General features: G+C 39.5%; 1 protein-coding gene across 1 annotated transcript in view; it reads right to left on the bottom strand.

Moving 5' to 3' along the window:
* CCDC146 (coiled-coil domain containing 146) overlaps positions 1-24,868 on the bottom strand; it is a 142,239-nt gene that overhangs the window by 15,966 nt on the left and 101,405 nt on the right. Inside the window, exons 5-11 of the mRNA XM_027539758.1 lie at positions 22,981-23,038; positions 20,960-21,136; positions 18,858-18,931; positions 17,748-17,975; positions 16,921-17,107; positions 3,268-3,363; positions 2,201-2,371 (exon numbers count right to left, since the gene is read on the bottom strand). Coding sequence (XP_027395559.1) covers positions 2,201-2,371; positions 3,268-3,363; positions 16,921-17,107; positions 17,748-17,975; positions 18,858-18,931; positions 20,960-21,136; positions 22,981-23,038 — 991 coding nt within the window. The remainder of the gene's footprint in view (positions 1-2,200; positions 2,372-3,267; positions 3,364-16,920; positions 17,108-17,747; positions 17,976-18,857; positions 18,932-20,959; positions 21,137-22,980; positions 23,039-24,868) is intronic.

Raw genomic sequence — 24,868 nt, 5'->3', positions numbered from 1 at the left:
TCTCTCTAGTTGCCCGGCAGGGGCTCCGGAATGCAGGCTCAGTACTTGGGGCGCAAGTGCTCTCGGTGCAGGCTCGAGGTGCAGTGGCTTAGTTCCTTCCCACCCCCGCCCCCGAATGTGGAATCTTCCTGAACCAGAGCTCAAGCCTGCGTTCCCTGCATTGGAAGGTGGATTCTTAACCACTGGACCACCAGGGAAGTCCCTGAAACCCTGATTTTAAAGCACCTTTCCATTATTTTGTACTGTGGGTGTTTTTTCCTACAGAATGAAGTGCTATGGTGAGACCAGCCCCATAAGGAGGTAAGAAACAAGATTCCACACAAATATTTTAAAAGACAGCAGTTATTGTTTCCAAAGTCCTCAAGATATACCAAGTGTTAAATGAACTAGTTACATCTTCAAATCTAAAGATGTTGTGTGTCTCATCTAGGGTGAGAAATGTATTCAAAGAAGTACAGAATTTTGCTAGTAGAAACCAGTTTCTGCTGGCCTTAAGGACTGTGAGAGCAATTCCCATAAAAGAAACTAGACATCTAAGTAACTGTGTCTATGAACAATTAAAGAGATGTAAAGTGTAGTCATCCACTCCCACTTGGAGGTGATAGCAACGTTGACTTTCTTTGTTCCTTCACCTTTTATCTTAGGGATATAGATGAGAGGTGAAAATAAATGATAAGATTGACTGTTCCTTATGGAAGGTATAGTGTATTACCACTGTTAAACAGATTAATCAATCCCCAATGCTCAGAATAGTTCAGGGAAACAATATTTTTCCTTTATTGATTTCCATATTTCAAGAGAAAGAATTGATCTCCTTTGAGAGCAATTAGAGAGCTAAATTAGCTAAATTAGCCAATTTAGTCATGAGATTTGGCAGACATAGATTAGTCACATAGGTAACACATGTATCAGGTTTTGAGGTTAATTTAAAAATTGTCTAGTTCATGAAACAGATCCATGTTCCAAGTATCCTGCTCTCTCTCAAGTATTCTGGGGTGGTGGGGGATGTGGCAATAGACAGTTAAAGGGCCTTTTGAATAGCTGGCCATGGGTTGTGTGATGCAGATCTTTACCTCAGTTTTCTCTCATCTGTATTTACCCTCATGGCTCACTAATGCTTCGTTGTGCATTCTTTCCGAAAAATAAGAAAGAAACGCTGCCCTGTGTGAATGCTTGCTCAGAATTAAACAAAGCTGCACTCAGAAACAGCCAGCATCTGGGTCACATGGTAAATTTAGGTATTCTACTTTAGTAGCATCATATCATTTTTAAGAAGATTGTATACTTATTTTAGTTTTCGGGGTGGTGGGTCTTCGTTGCTGTGTGTGGGCTTTCTCTAGCTGCAGCGAGTGGGAGCCACTCCTCCCTGTGGTGCTCAGGCTTCTTATTGTGGTGGCTGCTCTTGTTGTGGAGCACCGGCTCTAAGTGTGTAGTCCTCAGTGGTTGCAGCACTCGGGGTTAGTTGCTCCGAGGCATGTGGGATCTTCCTGGACCAGGAATGGAACCCATGTCTCCTGCATTGGCAGGTGGATTCTTTACCACTAGACCACCAGGGAAACGCCATAATAATTTTTAAAAGAGGGTCTCTGGACACAATCCTTACGTGGAATAAATGATTGTAATGTTAGGATTTTACCTATCATAGAAAGATTGTTTTGCTATTGTTTCATTGTTGATTTTGTTTGGGGATGTTGCACTGGGTCAGCTCTGGCCCTTGGTCAGGAGCCCAGGAAAGGCATAGGGAGAAACAGTTACTAAAGGTAACTGTCCTCACAGTGGTTTAAATGATGCCGACTCGATGAACTTGGGAAGGAGAGTGGTCTGATTCTGCGGCTCCTGAGTTGTTCTGGGTAGATCATGATGGACTGTGGGATGGTGGTGAATCACAGACACCTGTGCCTTTGAGCCTGTCAGCCATTTCCCCTGGAGGTACTCACCTTATTCTTACTGAAATTGTCATCTGTTCAAATCTCTGCTCATTGTCATTAATCTAATTCTTTTTTCCTCTAGATTGTTGACTATTGCCAGCTGAATCCTGGGACTGTTTTTCATTACATGGTTGAGTTTTGTTTAGGGAAGCTGTGTAGTCACTGAACTTGCAGGGGGCTTAAAGTCATAGTTTTCTAATGCACATTGTATTAACATGAGGCTACCCTGGACTGTTGTGGTAATTAATGAATGGTTACAAAAATGCAGTTACCTGAGCTTTCAGGAAATCCTTGGATTTTTGCTCCTTCTCATCAATTTTGATTTGAGTCATACGGACAAGGTTGAAAAGCAGTTCTTGAATGTTTTCTTGCTCCTTTAAAAGCTTGTTTTCCTCAGCAAGTTGCTGTTCTACTAACTTAGACTCAGCTTCTGATAGGATTTTCTTTTGGAAAAACACAAATATTATAAAGTATTTATTTGAAGGAACACACTAAGGCCCTTGGACTGCAAGGAGATCCAACCAGTCCATCCTAAAGGAGATCAGTCCTGGGTGTTCATTGGAAGGACCAATGTTGAAGCTGAAACTCCAATACTTTGGCCACATAGTGGGAAGAACTGACTTATTTGAAAAGACCCTGATGCTGGGAAAGATCAAGGGCAGGAGGAGAAGGGGACAACAGAGGATGAGATGGCTGGATGGTATCACTGACTCAATGGACGTGGGTTTGGGTGGACTCTGGGAGTTGGTGATGGACAGGGAGGCCTGGCATGCTGAGGCTCACGGGGTTGCAAAGAGTCAGACACTGAGTGACTGAACTGAATTAAGGCCAGTATCTCAGACTACTTTTAAAGTCTTCTATGTAGAGTTTATTTTATTAAAACACAAAAAGTAACTCTGCTGCCTTAGCACCAGGTATTTATCTTATAAAAAGAATGTGCAAACATGATAGCATAGAACTTTTTCTTATTCAGACTGTATTTTCAAGTAAAGCTTCGCAGAGAAATAAAAGCATGTTTTACTTTGACAGTGGTTTTGGATAAACAAAATTTGAAATTGGATATTGGTGAAATAATGCATTTATTATGTATTTTGAATCAGGCTTTTTACTTTAAACTCATGAATTTGTATAATTTTTTTGACAGCTCAAACATATTTTTTTTTCCTCTTTCAAAATTTTAATGTGGGTTTGAGTACACTTTGAGATAAAGAAACAGACTCATATTAGGTAGGATCATACTTTCTTTGACTCTTCTACTAACGAGGTTTCATGGAACACAGTTAAAAACACAGCTTTGCATTAGTCATTCTTAGAAACTTAAGTGAAACTTGATATTAACCTGCTGGGTTAAATTCCTCTTAGCTACTTCAACTTCCTTATGGAGTTCTCGCCTTCTCTCAGATAATGTAGAATCATCTTTAGGAATAGCTTCAATCTGGAAATCAGAATTTAAAACAGGTATTATACAAGAAAGAAATTTTCAGTGTCCTGTAGTCAACCCCATCATGAACCTTTTGAAAACGGTGGGCAAATTATGATGCTCACTCTTACAGGAAACTGCTTATTATGTTGACTATTCTTTGTAAAGTCATGGTAAATTGAAATATGAAGATTTGCAAGAGATTTGTAATTCACCAGCTGCTAATATTCTACTTCTAATTCATTTGGAAATAAAAACCTTACTACTAATAGTTGCTAACATTTATAGAGCATGAGTATGTGTTAAGCAAAGTTCTAAGTGCTTATATGTATGCTGCTGCTGCTAAGTCGCTTTAGTCATGTCCAACTCTGTGTGACTCCATAGATGGCAGCCCACCAGCCTCCGCCATCCCTGGGATTCTCCAGGCAAGAACACTGGAGTGGGTTGCCATTTCCTTCTCCAATGCATGAAAGTGAAAAGTGAAAATGAAGTCGCTCAGTCATCCAACTCTTTGCGACCCCATGGACTGCAGCCCACCAGGCTCCTCCATCCATGGGATTTTCCAGGCAAGAGTACTGGAGTGGGGTGCCATTCCCTACTCCGGCTCATGTGTATAGTCTTATTTAATTCTCATAATAACCCCATTAGGTAGGTAATATTATCTCCAATTGTACAGATGAGAATGAGGAACAAAGACATTTAAGCACCTTGCATGCTGGTATACGTGTAAACCCAGGCAGTTAGACTCAGAGCCCATGGTCTTAACACTGTATTTTACTACCTCTTTAATGACTCAGCACTTTGGAAACATGTATTCAAATGATATTTTTTTATATCAATACTTACCTGAATTCATTTATGAAATACTATAAAGAAAAATAGGAATTATTAAGAACAGAATAGTTGTCTACTCTGTAGTAGTTTGAGTACCTGGAAAGTTGTTATACGAAAGAAAACTCAATCTTAACTTTTTTGTTGATACTTGAGATTCCACCATTACATTTCTATTGTATTAGCTTGTGCTTTTGTCCTCTGTCAAAATACTTTGAAGAGAGAACATCTTATTATAAGATGTTGTTCCCTTATTAGCAGTGAACTTATCGGATTCTTTATGATGGAGAAGAGAGCAGAGAAAAAGAGGACACGTGGCAGCTGATGGGGAAGGAGTACCATCCAAGGATACGAGAAGGGTTACCTTGGGGGTGCTGACTGCATACTTGACTCAGAGAAGATTTAGAGTTGGATCTTCACATCAAAAGCTCATGACTCCAATCTGATGTGGTTTATTTCCTACTGTGACAGCACACGCTTCTAGGCACCAAAGTTGAATATTACTGAAATGTGTCCCAAGAAGAGAAGATCATACTCTTTTAGTGATTTAAAGGTCACTAAACAGGATCCTTCTGAAGTTGACACTGATCTTTTAAAGTAGCTGAAATGTGTCTTTGGATGCTCCACACGCATGAACCTGTGCATCTTCAGTAGCATTTTTTTCGCCCACAGAGGCCCAATGATATCTTGCTTTCCATGGCCTCTCCTACTGCAGAGAGCTAGCTGCTGAGAAGCACGTACTGGACTTAGGAAAATGAGACATGGTATTGTGAAATCCATGTAACAATATATAGACTTTGTGATTTGGATGAGCAGATAATTCTTACAGCAGGTCAGAAGATGGAGAGCTCCACATAGACTTGAATAATCAAGGAAGGTTTCAAGGAAGAGTTGAGAAGCCAGTGAGGAAGACTTTGATTTTTCTTCTGGAAAGTAGAGTTAATTCTTCCTGGACAGATTGGAGTCCAGCAAGTATCTTGGTCCCTGACTATTTCTCTGCCACTGATGCCCAGGAGCAGGCTGCTCTAAATGTTGCTCCCAAGTGTAGGCAAATCTGTACATGTCACTGACAGGGACTAGAGAAGCTTATACAGTTTCTACAGAGATATGATGAGAGCAAACTCAACTCCTCTAAACTAAAGGCTCCTGACAAATTTTCCTGGATTCAGGTCTCAGGCATTTTAAGTTTTTTCCAATGTTTTAAATTACAAACAATACTACAGTGAATGATACTCATTTTTGAACTCTGCATAACTGTTTTTTGACATTTTCTCAATTCTCCACAAACCCAGCCCTCCAGTTTCAGGAGGGAATTACGTGTGCTTTGTGAAAGAGGTAATAAGGTGAGGCATTGGTAGCAGAGCTTCCTGGCTGCCTGCTGCTGCTGCTAAGTCGCTTCAGTCGTGTCCGACTCTGTGTGATCCCATAGAAGGCAGCCCACTAGACTCCTTTGTCCCTGGGATTCTCCAGGCAAGAATAATGGAGTGTGTTGCCATTTCCTTCTGCCTTTTCCTTCCTGGCTGCCTAGCCAATATCTGTCCTCCACTTTGACATTACTAACAGAACTCCAGTTTTGTTCAGAGCTGCGGTGCATCCAAAAATCTTCAAACTCCTTCAAAGTTGGGGGTGATGATAAGAGCCAGGGTGGGCCAATAAAATGTAACTGGAGGGGCTCCTGGAAAGGTGACTGTTTTAGAAAGACAGTGTCAGCCAGGTCAGCTGCCATATGCATTTTGCTCTCTGCCCTTCCTCACTTCTGTATGATCTTATGCCCAGAGGCTTAATGGCCATTTTGTAACCTTGGAGAAAAAACATGCATATTATAGATGACAGACGAGAAAGCTCAGAGGCTCTGGACTTTCCATTATGTGAAACTGCTTGGTGTGTGCCTATCTTTGAATTTTTTTATTATTTGAATGAAGCAACCCGTATTTACTTAAGCCACTGTAACTGAGTGTCTATTACTTCTTGAAGCCAAATTAAAAACCTGATTGATACATCTCTTCCAAAGGAAATCTTCCTAAGGTAATCTGGGGAATAGGCTAGAGTTAAGCTGAAGTTTCCAGTAATGGAGAAGAGAAAAACTGATCAAGTATCAAAGTTCTAATACCGAGGTAAAGTAATAGACCATTATTTTCGAGCTGGCAAGCTGTATATATAGTATGTTTTGTAAGCTTATTCATTTTAGTTATTTATTTGATTTTTATAGAGTAGCATTTGATATATTTTTAAAAACTGTATGTTTATTGTAACAAAAAAATGAAAAAAGTAGGTAAAGTAAGAAATTAAACATCTTCACTCCCCACTTCCACATTCAGATGCTACTCATCAGGAGGCAGCATTAATAGTTTGGTGTCTGTTTTTCCTAACATTTTTAATACATGAACAAACATTTACTTTCATGAAATTAAGAAATTAGGCATATTCTGTTGTTGTAAACATCCCAGTTACTTTGTATCAGTGAACTTCAGTTTCTTTAAGGCTCTGTTGTTTTTCTAAAATATTTCAAATTTTCATGAGGTCTGTGGAATTCTGGGAGAGTCTCTACAGTCAAAGGCCTAAGAGAATCAAACAGTTGTCCCTAGGGGGAAACAAATTTTGAAGAATAGCCTGACCCCTTCTTGCTTATCTTTTATCTTTTCTGTTTTTAGAATGCTTGCAAGTCTGAAATGTTCAGGCTGGGAGTGACTGGCCTGACCCACTCCTATTTTCAAGTACTGCCAGTCAGTGTAGGACCACGGCTGGGCTAATTATAAGTCATAAGTTCAAAGAGGAAGTTAGTCTCTCCCTGAAACTGAACTAGAACAAAAGCATAGGCTTTTCTTGAAATCAGGGAAGGAAAAGGACTTTTATTTTCATTTCTAATGCTATATGAGTGTTATTTTATGGACTTAATAAATAGCTAGAAGTAGTCCAATATAAATAGCATTTCTTTACTAAAATACTAACAACTTGTGAGCATTCTACCACAATTTCTTCTTTGGTCAGGAGAAGTCCCTTATATATTTGTGTCAAGTGAGATAAGTCTATAGTGGCAAACCTCATCATCAGAAACAGCATGCAGTTAGCTTTATAGTACTCTCACTCTCAGATGTAACTTGATAGCTAAGGATTACCAGATAGATGAGAAAAATTTCTAGTAAGAAAGAGAAAAAATAAACAAGAACACAAAACACACACACACACACAAACAGAATAATGTAACTTGCAGAGAAAAGAAAAAAAAGCTATTATTAATATCTTTGGTGAGATTAAAAAATGATATGTAGTATGCATAAGGGTACAATAAAAAATAAGTGTTAGGAGAAAAATAGCTCATGGAAATTTAAAATATAACAGAATGGAAGAAAAAGTGGAGGAAATTTCCCTTGTAGCAAGCCAGAAAAACACAACAATGGAAAATATGAGAAAAAAAAAAGACAAGAAAATTAAAAAGATTCTTTGAGAAGGTCTAACATCTGGATAATAGAAGTCCCAGAAAGAGAATAGTAAAATAAAAGTGGACAAACTTGGAGAAATTATTTAAGATGGTGTTTCAGAGATGAAAAACGTTAAGTCTCTCTATGCAAAGAACCCACTCTATGTCCAGTATGATGGCTAAAAATAGGAGCCTCACAAGTGGGAACTACATTGTGAAATTTTAAATTTTGGGAGGCAATAAAAAATCCTACAAGTTTTCAGCATGGAAAAAAGGAAAAACTGGTTTCAAACAAAGAATCAAGCATGAGAATGGTACCAAGTGTCTTAGTAGTGCGATAAAAAAAAAATTGATCTGTATCTTCATTATGAGGAAAAATAATTTCCAATCAAAATGTCATATCCAGTAAAATTATTAATTATCTGTTAAGCTAAAGTGAGGATAAAATATTTCCTGATATGCAAGGTGTTCTGACAACGCATTTTCTGACACAGCAGTCTTAAAAGATTACTTTCCATTCACTTTTTCTCAAGGAAAGGTGGACAATATCCCCTTCCCACAAAAAGAGAGTAAATCAAAAGAGAAAGAGAAGAGACTCGTGGAATACGGGATCCAACATAGGAGAGAGAGAGAGAGAGGGAGTCACCAAGATGGTGGAGTAAGGCTCCTAAGCTGGGGAGTGTACATGTAGAGAAGTGAGACCCAATTTGCAACAGATAGGAAAGCTTAGAAGAGAAAAGCAGCTTCTGATATCTGGCAGTTGACCTGGCACTCACAGCTGGGCCTGGTGTTCTGTTGAACACAATTTCACAGAAAATCACCATCAGACAAGACCATTCTATGCTGCTGCTGCTGCTGCTAAGTCACTTCAGTCATGTCCGACTCTGTGCGACCCCAGAGATGGCAGCCCATCAGGCTCCCCTGTCCCTGGGATTCTCCAGGCAAGAACACTGGAGTGGATTGCCATTTCCTTCTCCAGTGCATGAAAGTGAAAAGTGAAAGTGAAGTCGCTGAGTCGTGTCGGACTCTTAGCGACCCCATGGACTGCGGCCCACCAGGCTCCTCCGTCCATGGGATTTTCCAGGCAAGAGTACTGGAGTATGATCATAGACAAAAACAAGACCACTTTGTATTTGTCTTTGGTCACAGATACAAACAAGAACATTGTCCAAGCCACAAAATATCATGTATTCCCATCTTCCTTGCCTATTATAGCTCTAGCCTCAATCTAGTCTTTTCTCTTTCTGCCATAAAATTTATTAAGGTACTCAATCATAGGATTACCCTCACTTTCTGACAATATTCAAATCTAAGGCAAAGTCCTGTTTTCTTAAACTATCCCCCAAAACACACAGCACCAGCCCCAAACCTACGTGTCCTTTCTAATAGGCTACACTGAGGTACCCTACGATTCCGCCTGGTGTGTACTTTCCCTTGCTGCAATGAGTAGTAAACTCAACTCATTCAACCATACATGTGTTCCTACTGGTTTTTGGCTAGAGATTACTGAAAAGTCTCAGAAGTTATTTCCATAAGAAGATTAAATGAATAGACTACCAAATGTGTTTTAACATGCTGAGAGGAAATTTACACACTAACAGGACAGTTTGGGGTTGAACTAACGATAAGTACACAGAAAACTACAAATAAAAACACAAGGTGTATAAATATTGGGGAATACAATTTTGTAAGTAATTATCTAATGTGACTCACGTGTGAATAACATTTACTCATAATAATGCAAATATGAAACTTCAAAATTGTTAAAATTATAGCATAAAGCTATTTAGTATATGGAGGGGCAAGAAATAGGTATGTTCAATGGACAGGGTGTAAAATAAGCTTAATCCTCATTGTTTATAATGAGAAGAAAAATAATCAGGTCTAAAACTGAAAAATAAAGGAGTAGCATTATTCACATATTACTTAAATGATGAAGATGGATCATAAGAATTAGCTAAAGGAAGAGGACTTAATTAAGAATAGGAAATAAATGGTGTATGTGCTGTCATCTACCTTTCTATACCTGAGGCAGACATCACTAATCAACTCCAGAGCTGAGAAGTCAGTGCTGAGTCTCAGAATCCTTTGCAAAATGTTCACTACAGGGGGCTACCACCAGCTGAAGAGAATTGGCACTTGCCTTCCTTGGACCATATGATCTTTACAATTCCTCTCAGTTCTTTCATCCCATGATTATATAAAATAAAGAACATTGAATGTCTTGAGCAGGTGACACATGAAAGTATCATTTAAGATTTTTTTCAATTTTATTTTTTTCATTTAAGAATATTAGTAGCAAAATGGAGAGTAGATTGAACCTGGAAAAAATAGAACAAAGGGAGAATAGCTGGTGGCAGTGGCAGTCATTCAGATGATGCAGAGTGGATACTGAAAGGCTTTCCTGAGGGTTATCAGTAGGGCCTGAACGTGCCATCCTCACCATTGGAATGAAACAGCCATATTCAAAGTCTTATTCTGATTATAAAATTTTCTTTAGCCTTTGAAAAAGTTTATATATATACAGGAAGAAAAGCAACAGTTGTTTCTTGGTACCGTCTTCTTGGAACCACATACTTTCACATCTGCAATCACTTTATTCCTTGCAATAATCCCAGTTCAAAGGTTGAAAATGCCAAACAGCAGCAGCTGTTCAATGAATCTAGGATTTAAACCTGACTCTGCCTGACTCAAAACTGATGCTCTCCTCCATATAGTTAAGTTGTCACAATTGCCTTGAACACTGGAAGGGAGTCACTAAGAGAAATGCAGAATCACTTCTAAGAGCAGAGAGAGATGAATCTTCTATAAAACTACAAATAAAGGAAAAGAGCTGTTAGAAAAAGCAGTCTCCTGCCTGCAGCCTTTTCACCCCCACTTAGCTACAAAAGAATGGGCTTTGGCCCTAGAACTCTTCCTTATGAAGAGATAGGGAATCCACACAGCCTGTACTGGGTTTATCACTTTGTGTGGGAATATCTTTCCCTGTTTCAGGCACAATGAGAACTCCTTGGTTCTGCTTAAGCCTGTGTGTCAGTGGCCCTCAGGCACACCGCCAGCTTTCAGCGTTTCAGATTCCACAAGAAGGATCAAGGTTCCTTTCACCATAGTTTAAGACAATCGTGAGCGTAGGCCAGTCACCCTGAGTTGGCCATCAGGAGAGACAGCTGGCCACTGGGGACCAAAGGTCACTACTGAAGCTGATCTTCCTCTGCCTCTTCTTTGTGTAGGTAGCACTGTTCCATCCAGTGCTTGACTGGTGTGTTCTCCTCGGTGACTCCAACACCAAGGTGCAATGGGCCCCCTCTTCAAGGTAGGTGAGTGGTGCATGGCATTCTGCTTCCTTGGGACTGATGACCTGTGTGGTACACGACTTGATGTGTACATACAGAAAATGACATAGTTACTTGGTTAGAGGATTTTGTTGTTGTCACAATCTTGAGTATGTTTTTATTTTGAAAGAAAATAACCCTACAGACATAATATTCCAACCCTTAAAACATGACAGTGAATGTCAAAGCAAAATCCCCAGAGTCACTGAGGGGACTGTGTTAGAATGTAGATATGGGGTTTTATTCCTCTTCCATACCTCAATGGAAGTCAATAGAGCTAAAAATGGGCCAAAGAACTAAATAGAGATTTCTCCAAAGAAGACATACAGATGGCTAACAAACACATGAAAAGATGCTCAACATCACTCATTATCAGAGATGGGCAAATCAAAACCACTATGAGGTACCATTTCACACCAGTCAGAATGGCTGCGATCCAAAAGTCTACAAGCAATAAATGCTGGAGAGGGTGTGGAGAAAAGGGAACCCTCTTACACTGTTGGTGGGAATGCAAACGAGTACAGCCACTATGGAGAACAGTGTGGAGATTCCTTAAAAAACTGGAAATAGAACTGCCTTATGATCCAGCAATCCCACTGCTGGGCATACACACTGAGGAAACCAGAAGGGAAAGAGACACGTGTACCCCAATGTTCATCGCAGCACTGTTTATAATAGCCAGGGCATGGAAGCAACCTAGATGTCCACCAGCAGATGAATGGATAAGAAAGCAGTGGTACATATACACAATGGAATATTACTCAGCCATTAAAAAGAATACATTTGAATCAGTTCTAATGAAGTGGATGAAACTGGAGCCTATTATACAGAGTGAAATAAGCCAGAAAGAAAAACACCAATACAGTATACTAACGCATATATATGGAATTTAGAAAGATGCTAACAATAACCCTGTGTACGAGACAGCAAAAGAGACCCTGATGTATAGAACAATCTTATGGACTCTGTTGCAGAGGGAGAGGGTGGGAAGATTTGGGAGAATGGCATTGAAACGTATAATATCATGTATGAAACGAGTTGCCAGTCCAGGTTCGATGCACGATACTGGATGCTTGGGGCTGGTGCCCTGGGACAACCCAGAGGGAGGGTATGGGGAGGGAGGAGGGAGGAGGGTTCAGGATGGGGAACACATGTATACCTGTGGTGGATTCATTTTGATATTTGGCAAAACTAACACAATTTGTAAAGTTTAAAAATAAAATAAAATTTAAAAAATATCAGAAGTGTACTTTAATGTGTAGTTTTATTTCCTGAAAGTGTGATACCTTTAAGAAATTTTCTACATTTCAATTTGTCATGGTTTTCCCTAACCCTAGCAAAGTCTCTCTCCTTATGGCAGGCTGGTCTTTTTCTTTTTTTCAGATCAGATCAGTCACTCAGTCGTGTCTGACTCTTTGCGACCCCATGAATCACAGCACGCCAGGCCTCCCTGTCCATCACCAACTCCTGGAGTTCACTGAGACTCATGTCCATCGAGTCAGCGATGCCATCCAGCCATCTCATCCTCTGTCGTCCCCTTCTCCTCCTGCCCCCAATCCCTCCCAGCATCAGAGTCTTTTCCAATGAGTCAGCTCTTCGCATGAGGTGGCCAAAGTACTGGAGTTTCAGCTTTAGTATCATTCCTTCCAAGGAAATCCCAGGGCTGATCTCCTTCAGAATGGACTGGTTGGATCTCCTTGCAGTCCAAGGGACTCTGAAGAGTCTTCTCCAACACCACAGTTCAAAAGCATCAATTCTTCGGCACTCAGCCTTCTTCACAGTCCAACTCTCACATCCATACATGACCATAGGAAAAACCATAGCCTTGACTAGACGAACCTTTGTTGGCAAAGTAATGTCTCTGCTTTTGAATATGCTGTCTAGGTTGGTCAAAACTTGCCTTCCAAGGAGTAAGCATCTTTTAATTTCATGGCTGCAGTCAACATCTGTAGTGATTTTGGAGCCCAGAAAAATAAAGTCTGACACTGTTTCCCAATAAAAATCATACATATTTCATGAAACTGCATGATCAACTGTATTTCAACATACAGAAACAGAGCCCATTGTACTTTAGTAATATAGGTAATATGGCACTTAAGGCTTTTCTTAATTAAAAGCCAAGAATCTTATTTGCATTTCTTTGAAGGAAAAGACTGTAATAAGGACAAAGTATTGGCAAAGTGATGAACCAAACAGAGAGGAAATTCTAATTATAGACTTCAGAATTCAGTTTAAGATGTATATGTATGTCGCTTTATTTTTTTTTTTTACAGTTTTCACATAACTCATTATTTATTTTGGATATATTTCATTTTAAAGTATAGTTAATTTACAGTGTTATGTTAATTTCTCTATACAGCAAAGGAGTTCAGATATATAGAGAGACATTCTTTTTGAATATTCTTTTCCATTATGGTTATCACAGAATACCGAATATGGTTCCCTGTGCTATACAGTAGGACTTTATTGTTTATCTATTCTATATATAATAGTTTGCATCTGCTAACCCCACATTCCCACTGCATTCCTCCTCCACCTCCTCTCCCTTTTGGCAACCACAGATCTGTTCTCAATGTCTGTGATCCTATTTCATAGATAAATTCATTTGTGTCATTTTTTTGGATTCCACATAGAAGTGATATTTGCCTGTATTTTCTCCCAGTCCATTGGTTGTCTTTTCATTTTGTTTATGGTTTCCTTTGCTGTGCAAAAGCTTATATGTTTGATTGGTTTAGTCGCTAAGTCGTGTCCAACTCTTGCAACCCCATGGACTATAGCCTGCGAGGCTTCTCTGTCCATGGCATTCTCCAGGCAAGAATATTGGAGTGGGTCGCCATTTCCTTCTCCAATATGTTTGATTAGGTATCCTGTTTCTACTTTTGCTTTTATTTCTATTGCCTTGGTTAACTGACATAAGAAAATATTGGTATAGTTTATGTCAGAGAATGTTTTGCCTTTGTTTTCTTCTGGCAGTTTTATGGTTTTGCATCTTATATGTAAGTCTTTAAGTCACTTTAGTTTATTTTTGTGTGTGGTGTCAGGCAGTGTTCTCTTATAACTCCATGAATTTTTATGAGGTTGTGTTCACCTTCCCCAACACAGCTTACTGAAGAGACTGTCTTTTCTCCATTGTATATTCTTGCCTCCTTTGCCCAAGATGAACTGACCATAGATGTGTGGGTTTATTTCTGGGGTCTCTATTCTGTTGCATTGATCTATATGTTTTTGTACCAGTACTCTGTTATTTTGATTACTGTATCTTTATAATATTGTCTAAAGTCTGGGAGGATTATGCCTCCAGCTTTGCTCCTTCTTGGCAGGCCCACCTTCTTCCTGCTCATGCCTAGACTTGGCAAATGCTTCAGGGAGGAAAAAGGCTACCTGTATCTGTTCATCTAGGAAGTGTTTATACCGTTACAGAATTTACTTCTACAACTCTCATACATCTTTTAAAAATATGTGGTTTTTAGTTTATTAATTTTTTTCTGGTTCTTATGACAGGAACCATGGTCCACTCCAATGCTTTATGTCTTAACTGGAAGTAGAAATGGCAGAGTTACATTTTATATTCTGTTTATGTGCCCTTCTATTTTAAATTTTCTGGTAAAGACAAACTTAATTCTGTTTAGTATTTGTCATGTTTTAGAACCAATATTGTGACTGTTATCAGCTTATAACTGCTTTTGAGATCACCAGTAGATATTTCTCTACGTGACAAGCTATCTTACTGCTCCCATTCAACTTATCTTTCTTTCCACTTTTAAGGAGAATGTTTTGTTGAGTCAGCATTAGCAACACATTTAATAGACTAACTTCACTTACTACTGGAATCACCATAGTAGATTACTAAAAGCAATGATAATTTTTGTCCTATTATTGTTTAAAGAAATCTTACTATGGTTATTTGCTTAATAAACAAGGATTGTTTTATTAATAAAAGCAACATTTACTGGTCTTAAGAGCCTTCTATTCACCACATCTAGGTTTCTACCAATTCTTGGAATAAATATTTTAACTGCTGATCACTGTAGATCTCATTGTGAGTGAAGTGGAGTACCAGAAATTCTGTGTTTATCCAAAGTTCCAACTTAACTTTCTAATGTGCAAGGCTTTGGGCTAAGATGGAATGGCTTGCAGTAAGCCAGTACTTTGAGTAAAAATAACTTGAAAAGTTGGATTAAAAAATACACTTGAAGGTATAAGAGTTGCAAAGATCTAGAGTTTTCAAAGGTTCTAACATTATCTAGGATAAAAGAATTTATATTGGACTCTAATAAGGATGAATGATGTAATCTTAAGGGTAGCCACTGAAAGACTGAAAAGAGAGTGCAAAACTAATGCATATAAAAAATGGGGAAAATAGAAAAATTCATCTTTTTGATTAATTTGAAAGAAGAAAAGACAGAAAAAATGGTATAAAAAATAGATAAGACAGAGAAAAAGCAATAGTAATACAGCGGCCATAAGCCCAAATGTATCTGAGCATGCTAGGTCGTATCTGACTTTTTGCAACCCCAGGGACTGCATATTCAAAAGCAGAGACATTACTTTGCTAACAAAGGTTCGTCTAGTCAAGGCTATGGTTTTTCCTGTGGTCATGGATGGATGTGAGAGTTGGACTGTGAAGAAGGCTGAGCGCCAAAGAATTGATGTTTTTGAACTGTGGTGTTGGAGAAGACTCTTGAGAGTCCCTTGGACTGCAAGGATATCTAACAAGTCCATTCTAAAGGAGACCAGTCCTGGGTGTTCATTGGAAGGACTGATGCTGAGGCTGAAACTCCAATACTTTGGCCACCTCATGTGAAGAGTTGACTCATTGGAAAAGACTCTGATGCTGGGAGGGATTGGGGGCAGGAGGAGAAGGGGACGACAGAGGATGAGATGGCTGGATGGCATCACCGACTCGATGCACATGAGTTTGGGTGAACTCCGGGAGTTGGTGATGGACAGGGAGGCCTGGCGTGCTGCGATTCATGGGGTCACAAAGAGTCAGACACGACTGAGCGACTGAACTGAACTGAACCATAGTTGGAAACTCCTGTTTAAGTTTCTGAGGTCATGAACCTCTATAAGGTCATGGACCATGACAATCCTGAAGAGAACAGGTATGATTTTTGTACCCCCAGCTGCTTCATCTCAGAGACTGATCTCTTTTTCACCAAAGGAGGCACTGGCCGAGGCCTAGGCGTAGGGACGCAGTCCTTTTTATGATTCACTGCCTTTCAGCAGTGCTTGGTCCGTGTGAAAGAGGAGGGAATCAGAGACAGTGGGACCAAAATCCCTCTATATGGGAGCATAGAGGTAGTAAGAAGGTAAGAGCTATAATGAACATTCTCTAGCTGTAGTATACCTCTGATACACACAAAATTATTCAGGAAGCTGACACTGGGTTCTGATGGGCGTTGGCTAACTGGAGGTGCAGGCTGGCTGTCTATCTGTATTCACATGATCTGGTCTTGTTTCTGACTTTTGTAGTCTCAGTAACAGCATTCTGGATCTGACTCTTTGAACTCTTTCAAACATAGTGGTTCACTTAGTTCTACCCTGAAGTGAACCCATTAGCTCTTCCAGAACTGGATGTCCTAACTGCCTCCCATGGCCAGGCTGATGCGTGATCCCAATAAGACATTTCTCTAATCTTGGGATAACAAAAAGATTGAAACATACTGTACGACTGGGCCTCTATAACAGATTTTATGCATTTTAAAGCTATCTTTTATCTGTTCTTTTCCTTTCCCTCTTTCCCTATTGACAGCAAAAACAAGTTCTTAAAATATTTTTGCTTCAAAAAGATGGTACTGAGGGAATTTCCTGGCTGTCTATGGTTAGAACTTTGTGCTCTCACTGCTGAGGGCCTGGATTCAATCCCTGGTCAGGGAACTAAGATCCCACAAGCTGCACCAGTACTTCCCAAAGGAAAAAAAGAATAAACCAAAAAAACAAAAAGATGGCACTGAGCTTGCAAACCAGACAGCAGTGTTCAGCACCCACCTCTAACAGAAGCCTCTGATGCAGTGCTTGAGTTTGATTGAGTGCATCCCAGGACACTTTCAAGAGTAGCTCCATTTTTTTTAAATTTCGAAAATCTCGTTCTTTCTCTCTCTGCTTACGAGAAAGTTCATCGTGGTAGTTATGCTTGTCAATAAGACAGTTTCGTAAATTGAGATCCAAGATCCCTCTGTTCCAGGTAAAAAGAGAATATGAAAGTGATTTGTCATCAACTGCCCTTTTTCAAGGAAGCATGGTCAGCAGATATGTACAGAACTATTTTCATGTTAGAATCAAATTTTAAGTAATGCCAAAAGCAATGTGGTTTGCAAGTTCTTGTCAGTGTCACAGTCATAAAAACCCAAATGGAAGAGCGAATTGGCAGAGACAGAAGTTCCTAGTTTCTCTGAAATTTTACTTAAAAATGGGAATTAACACTCTGCTAGAGACTCACATCATGATATTGCTCCTTTTAGGAAAAATATCATGATTACTTCAGAAATGCTGTAATCTACAGGGAAAAAAAAAATCCTTCAATTATAGCACACTCCAGTGATACAATTTTCCAGAGGTACATTAGATAAACTTAAAAAAAAATACAATAAATTGTGTCCTTAAGATTTGGTCACAAGAAATTGAGGACAATGAAGAATAAAGGATAGAAAAATACTTTGAAATGATTTAACAATATATTTTTATTAATGGTAAAATGATCTAAAATTCTATAAAAATGTTTACTAAGTGAATATAAATCTGTTTGAGATTATTTTGAATCTTAAAATAGAAATCAAAGAAATATTTAGATGACAAAACACATTAATATAACAAACCTTTCAGTTAGTGAACTTGCTTCATTCTCTCTAGTTAATTCTAATAGCTTGACCAATTGGTTATATTCTCGCTCTTTAATTTCAAGTAAGGCCCGTTTGCCTTCAACTTCCTTTATTACATCCTCCTTCTCTTCCATTACAGCATTAATTTTGGTTTCGACTTTCTTTAGGGAATCATTTAGCTCTTTGAGTTCATATTCCAAGACAAGTTTTTTCTTTTCCATTTCTCTGTGGGGATACATACGCACATATATATGTATGTACACAACACATTCACACATACACATTTGCCTTATTTTGAGCCCTGGATGTCTTCACCTGTTTGTACTTTCTAACCAGGCAACAGAAGGTCTAGTCATAAATTCAGAAGTGAGATGAAGACCACAGATGAGTGGGACTGAGGGGGTATCTCCACTGAGTGTCACTGAGGGTAAGCATTTGTCCAGCTTCCCTACTTTCTCCCCAGGTCCCCGGCGCTACCATCTCTTGGGATTCAACCCTCATCCTCTGAACTGACCTAAACTTCTCAGCATTGGTACTGGTGGGCCTTGGGTTTTAGAACCACTACTACTGTCTGTCTCTTCTTTCCCCTCTTCTCCAGACTTTTGTATCTCCACTTATATATCTTTTTTGGTTCCTCTAAACTTTGAGAATTTTCTCTGTGATTTCTGCCTCCAATCTACTTTAAATGTGTAGGGGCTTATGCACACAGATAGCTGACAAGTGAAGAATTACTGTTTTTTGGGTTTCAGGCATCTGGCTGGCTGACATATCTAGGCCATGAAATTCTACACAGTTCAAACAACTGATTCCATATGCAGTTCTATTAAAGTCAGTTACTCTCCATAGAGACAAGATTTATATATTAGAAAGAGAATATTGTCCTAAAATTAAGACATAAATAAGTGTTAGGAATGACAGTAATGGGCTGCACTACATTCTTTTAAAGAACTTAATGTGTACAACCTAGAGAGAGCCAAATGCAGATATTTCTAAAATTATCGCAGTAATTTGATATATTCAGTGGCTAATATTCTTGTTTTAGCATGCACACATAACTTGGGGAAGTGTGGGCCGGAGGGATAGAAAATAAAAAACATTAAACCATACACTTTTTTGCGTGTTGTTTTTTCTATCTCTTTTCCAATTTGTACAGGGATGGATTGATGGTGGACCACTTCATCCTAGTAAAGAAATGGAGCCGTGTTAAATTATGTACTCTTAGATGAGAAGCAGTTAAGCAAATTAAATAGAGAGAGAAAGGAGCTACAAGGTGTAGAATTTTTATTATCTGTCCTGTACCCTACAGTGTGCTTTAATTATTCCATTTAATTCTCATAATGACCTTTCAGATGGTCGTGGTTACCATTTGAAAGAGGAGCTAACTGACAGTATCGAATGGTGTGGGTGCTCTGCCCAGGTTCTCTTTATGGAGATACACCCATCCCTCAGAGGTTTTGAAGGCTGGAGAAGGCAATGGCAAGCCACTCCAGTACTCTTGCCTAGAAAATCCCACGGATGGAGGAGCCTGGTGGGCTACAGTCCATGGGGTCACCACCAGTCGGTCGCAACTGGGTGACTTCACTTTCACTTTTCACTTTCACGCAATGGAGAAGGAAATGGCAACCCACTCCAGTGTTCTTGCCTGGAGAATCCCAGGGACGGCAGAGCCTGGTGGGCTGCTGTCTATGGGGTCGCACAGAGTCGGACACGACTGAAGCGACTTAGCAGCAGCAGCAGCAACAGCTTATGCTTGTTCTCTCCACAGAGTGCCATGGCTGTGCAGAGTTGCCTTGGCGGCGGGTGGGTGGGTAGGGGGATGGAAGGAAGAGGGGCACAGGCTGTGACTGATGTGGAGGTACAGCAGCCCACCCCCGACTCAGGGTGGAACAACTTCTGTGGTGCGATTCATGATCTGAGTTTCCCATGGGATCAGATTGAAACTAGGGGTCTCCTGAAGTCATATTTTGGCCTGACTTCTTCCGCAGCTCTGTCCTGTTTCCCTCACTCACCTATGGGATTCTCCTTAGAGCTTTACCTCCCTGAATATGCATCTTAATCTCTAAGGCTGAGGCTAAGAGAAGGTAAATGATTTTCCCAAAGTCACATAACTTCTAAGCAGCCAGGCCAAGATCAGAAGTTAACTTTGTCTAACACCGCTTTGCACTATGCTCTGTGGATTCACAGAAGATTCACTTTTAGCCTCAAGAATGGTATGTACATACATGGCAGGGGTTGTGAAAGAGCCCCTTCCCACCTGAGGATCATGCTGGACTTTGGGTCCTGGGGTAGCACAGGGGCTTGAAGACATCCCTGCAGTGTGGTATATTTCTGGGGTCTTGCTCAGTCTTGAGCAGATCTAAATTTTGTGAGGCTAAAACTTGTATAGTTTGGGACTGTACAGTTCTTTTTAAGAGAAAGAATCACAAGTTACAAATGCTAAATTAGGTTCAGGGCCTTGGAGGCGCTTAATGCATGTGAGGGGCTGAAGCTTTAGCTTCACTGGGTTCCTTGTAAATCCATCTCGGCTCAGTGTCCATGTTCTAGGTGGCAGCTGGATATGTCTCGGCTGACTGCTTCATCTCTTAAGGAGGTCAGAGTGAATCCTAATTCTAAGCCAAGGCATCTCAGATGTGTTGCTTTAAAAAATAACTCTGGTTACTTAAATTGTTTCAAGACCTGTTGCAAAATATTTCAAAATGAAATGAATTTTAATTATTTCTTAAAACACAAATATGTTTTAGGAAAGAGTCAGGCACGACTGAGAGACTGAACTGAACTGAAAACATAAATGTGGGTCTTGTATAATGTTCACAGTGAGAGGGAAGTGAAGTGGAATCAAACAGGCAGACAAGGATAAAGTAGTAACAATATGTAAAGAGGTTAGGACATTTGGTTGCTCTTGAAAGAAGTGATTGTGTTTGTGACACTGCTTTCTAATATTGGAAAATGCTTGACGAGGTCTAGAGAGACCTTTTCTCCCAGTCAGAGCTCCAACTTAGAGTGATGCTACTGAATATTCAAAAATCTTTTGTGAATCCCCAGAGCCCAGGTTTAGTCTGATAGGATCAATCACAACTGCATAACATTTCAGTTTGTGTGTCTGGGTTTTTGTCAAACCTATGTAGTCAATGCAAAAAGTGTAATGACACCCATGCGTTTTTATGTCCTTGCAGATCAGTGTTTACATATGTGCGAGTGAAGCAGCACACCTTTAAGGTGACCTGATACTCAAGCAGTTCTTCTAGCTCCTTCTGCTCCTTTAGTAATTGCTTTTGCTTAGATGTCAAATCTTCCCGTAAATTTTTAATTTCTAATTTCTTCTGCATTACTTCCTTACGTAATTCTTCAGTGCTTTCTCTCAATAGTCTCATCTTCTTCTCCATTTCCTTTAAAAGGCATGAAAATCATCAGGTTATACAGAGTCTGAGCAAGGATCTGTTTGGCTAAAAATCAAATTAAAAATTTTACTTACCATTTTAATTATATTTGCTCTGAGCTTCATAAATGATTTCTTACAGAGTTAAATGCAACTTTTGATTTCTGACCTCTTCAATAAATGCATAGCAATTATATGTGTTAAACGTTTTACATTAGATTTGAACTCTTTTTTTTTTTTAATTAATGCTCTTTTCGGTCTTCCTACATTTTAAATGTTTCCTTTTTTTGAGTTAATGTTTATTTGATACCAAAAAGCATTAGTAAAAATTTCCAGCCTTTTTTTTAGTAGCTTTGTGATTTGACAAATCAGATACAAATAATGTTTGAATATCTAGGTTATGGTTAGTCTGAGTCACACATGAGAATTAAAGATTAGGGAGTTCATATTTGGAATGTCTCTAGTCCTTGACATTCCTTAATCCTCCACTCTCATTAATACTACTTCTCTAACTCATGCACAGTCTCCTCAAATGCCCTCTGCCTCAGACTCCTAACAGGGCTTTGACTGTTTCCCGTGACTGTTTATCTGAGAAGTGTTTAACTTATGAGAGAGAAGCCTTCTTGTACTCAGGAGGGCCACACGTTACTAATGACTAAGGGGAAGGATCCACTTAGCCTTCTCTGGCCTTTCTGCATATGGCTCTCTTCCACTGCTGTTCTGGAGGGTAAAATTGGTGAGTGATCCTATGATCTGAAACTAAAATTCAAAATACTTTTCCCCATAGAATCTCTGTGGTGGTTAGGAATACTTATATGATAGTATATAATATATACATATATGCATATGTATACATTCTTACATTCATATATAATATGATGTATATTTATACTCATATGTGTAATAGTATCTTACTCTATGTTTAACAAGTTTTTGTGCCTTGGAATTAAACCACCAACAACATACTTTTTTAATAAAACCATTCAGAAGGTGTAGTGCAGTCCCATTTACTGTGATGTGTGCTGATTCTTCCATTTACTTTCTATGATAGATTGCAAAAGAAAGGGACATAATTCCTCCTAATCTTGTTTGCACACCTCTTTGCAGTATGGCTGTGTCATATTTAGATGTAGGAGGACCTCTGCCCCTTGATTCCAGATGTGGCACTATGACTTGCTTGGACCAATGTGATGTTACCAACAGTGATTTAAGCAAAGGCTCAAAACCTGCTTGTGTTGAGGTTTGCCCTTTCTTGAGACTATTTGTCTCTTTCTTGAGACCGGAAACCCTTCCATCATCATGAGACTAACCAGTGACGTGTGACCTTAGACCAACTACACCGAAATGACTGACATACAAATGAAGCCATCCTACCCCAACTGAGCCAGCTCAGGCTAGAAGAATTCACAACTGTTGAAAATGAGAAATGGCTGTTGTTTTAAACTAGTACGTTTTAGGGAAGTTTGTTAGGCATGAATTACTAAGTGATACATCTGTATAAAAATTTCTTATAGTCAGCTTGAGACATTCAGGAAGCTAAAAGAGTAATAACTATAGCAAAAATAATGTTTTTAAGTGCCAACCATAGAATCCTTTTTTCTTCTGAAAACAAAGCAGATATTGTCCAACCAAACACAACCTAAATTAGATGCCAAGTAGCTAAATCCTGTAATAGGCACACTTATGCTTACTGCAGAAGTTATACAGGTATTGCTTTCATCATCATCCATAGTTAAGACTTCTGGGTCTTTCAAATGTTTCAGGATATGGTTTCTGTGATAAACATTAATATTTATCAAAAAGGTTGTTTCAATCCAGCTGTATTTAACAAAGTCTAGATCATCTAAGACTTACTCCTGGCTTAGGTATCTTCTCAAATTCCTTTAGTATGAGGTTTTTTTCTTCCACTAAGCTGCAAAAAAAAAAAAAAAAAATCAACTTTGACAAAGTACAAAAAAGTAAAGTATTTGCACCGTAATAATTTTCTACTTTCTCTTCTCAGGATGCACTCTCAGGTGTGTTTGTCAGCCTGGTGTCCATCCTTGGTGATGGCTTTACTGACTCCCACAGGTTCATGTAGGGGCTTCCTCTCCAGTCCTCCCTAACACTGTACACACACCCATCAAAGGAGTTCTCTCACCACATTGTAACTGCTTGGGATCACGACCTCCCCTCCAGACTCAGGTTCCTTCCAGGCAGGCTCTGGGCTTTTTATTTATATTATTTACAAGAAACTAGTACCTGTCTGGAGAAGGCAATGGCACCCCACTCCAATACTCTTGCCTGGAAAATCCCATGGACGGAGGAGCCTGGTGGGCTACAGTCCATGGGGTCGCTAAGAGTCGGACACAACTGAGCGACTTCACTTTCGCTTTTCACTTTCATGCACTGGAGAAGGAAATGGCAACCCACTCCAGTGTTCTTGCCTGGAGAATCCCGGGGACGGGGGAGCTGGGTGGGCTGCCCTCAATGGGGTCGCACAGAGTCAGACACGACTGAAGTGACTTAGCAGCAGCAGCAGCAGTACCTGTCTGGATTACTGATACAGCCTTTACTGGTTCCATCTAATTAGAAGATCCCACTAGCAAGAAGGTCTAAAGAGACATGCATACCAGGTTTGTTTTTATGAAACTATATTTGCAATAAGTAAATTGAAGGTTTTTGCAATAACTGTGCGCCACACAGAATTTTATAGGTTAGTTGTGTGGACTGTAGGCTGAAGCTGAATTTCTTCAGAGTTTTGAATACTTATACCTTTCCTTTTAGAAAGAAAGAAAGAAAGTGTGCGACCTCATGGACTGTCACCTGCCAGGCTCCTCTGTCCATTGAATTCTCCAGGCAAGAATACTGGAGTGGATAGCCATTCCCTTCTCCAGGGGATCTTCCCAACCCAGTGATCAAACCTACGTCTCCCGCATTGCAGGCCAATTCTTTACCATCCGAGCCACCAGGGAAGCCCTTTCCTTATAGAGCTTGTGTGTTCAGTTCAGTTCAGTCACTCAGTCGCGTCTGACTCTTTGCGACCACATGGACTGCAGCACGCCAGGCCTCTCTGTCCATCCCCAACTCCCAGACTTTACTCAAACTCATGTCCATTGAGTTGGTGATGACATCCAACCATCTCATGCTCTCAACGTGTGTATATACTGCTATTTTACTTCCAAGCTGTTGATCCTGCACCTCAGCTGTGTTGCCACCAGGGGGTGATAGTGTGCTGCCATCGCTGGGTTGCAAAGCCCACCTGAGTGTCCCTGAATTTCAAAATGGTGACATGAGACTCTCCCACAAGATAAGACTTAGTCTCTTCTTTAAATGCAAAATGTTTTTTTATCTTGAGAAAATGTAAAATGGCTAATTCTTTTAAAGATTTTAAATTAATTAAATTTCAATCATACATTTTCCCCTTTTTCATTAAGAAACATTGAAACTGAGAAGTGAGGCACCTCTTCCAAAGTCACCAGTCAAGGCTAAACTGACTTTCAAACTCAGCTCTATCCACCTCCAAGGCACTGTTCAGTATCAAGCTATACCTGGAATACACTATTATTGAAATATTCCACTGTTTTTTAGAATTTAGATTGCTTTAGATTTTTGCTTTTATAAATAATAATAGGCATCTTCATGCATTGTCTTTTTTCTTGTTTTGGATTCTCATTTTTGTGGGGCATTACTGGGATAAGAAAAAGTTATTGTGTGTGTGCCTTTTGATATACATAGACTTCTAACCTTTCAAACTGACGTT

The sequence above is a fragment of the Bos indicus x Bos taurus genome, chromosome 4, assembly GCF_003369695.1.
Source record: "Bos indicus x Bos taurus breed Angus x Brahman F1 hybrid chromosome 4, Bos_hybrid_MaternalHap_v2.0, whole genome shotgun sequence".
In the NCBI taxonomy this organism is placed as follows: Eukaryota; Metazoa; Chordata; class Mammalia; order Artiodactyla; family Bovidae; genus Bos; species Bos indicus x Bos taurus.
The sequence above is the reverse complement of the archived record's forward strand: the minus strand, read 5'-3'. Positions and strand labels throughout refer to the sequence as shown.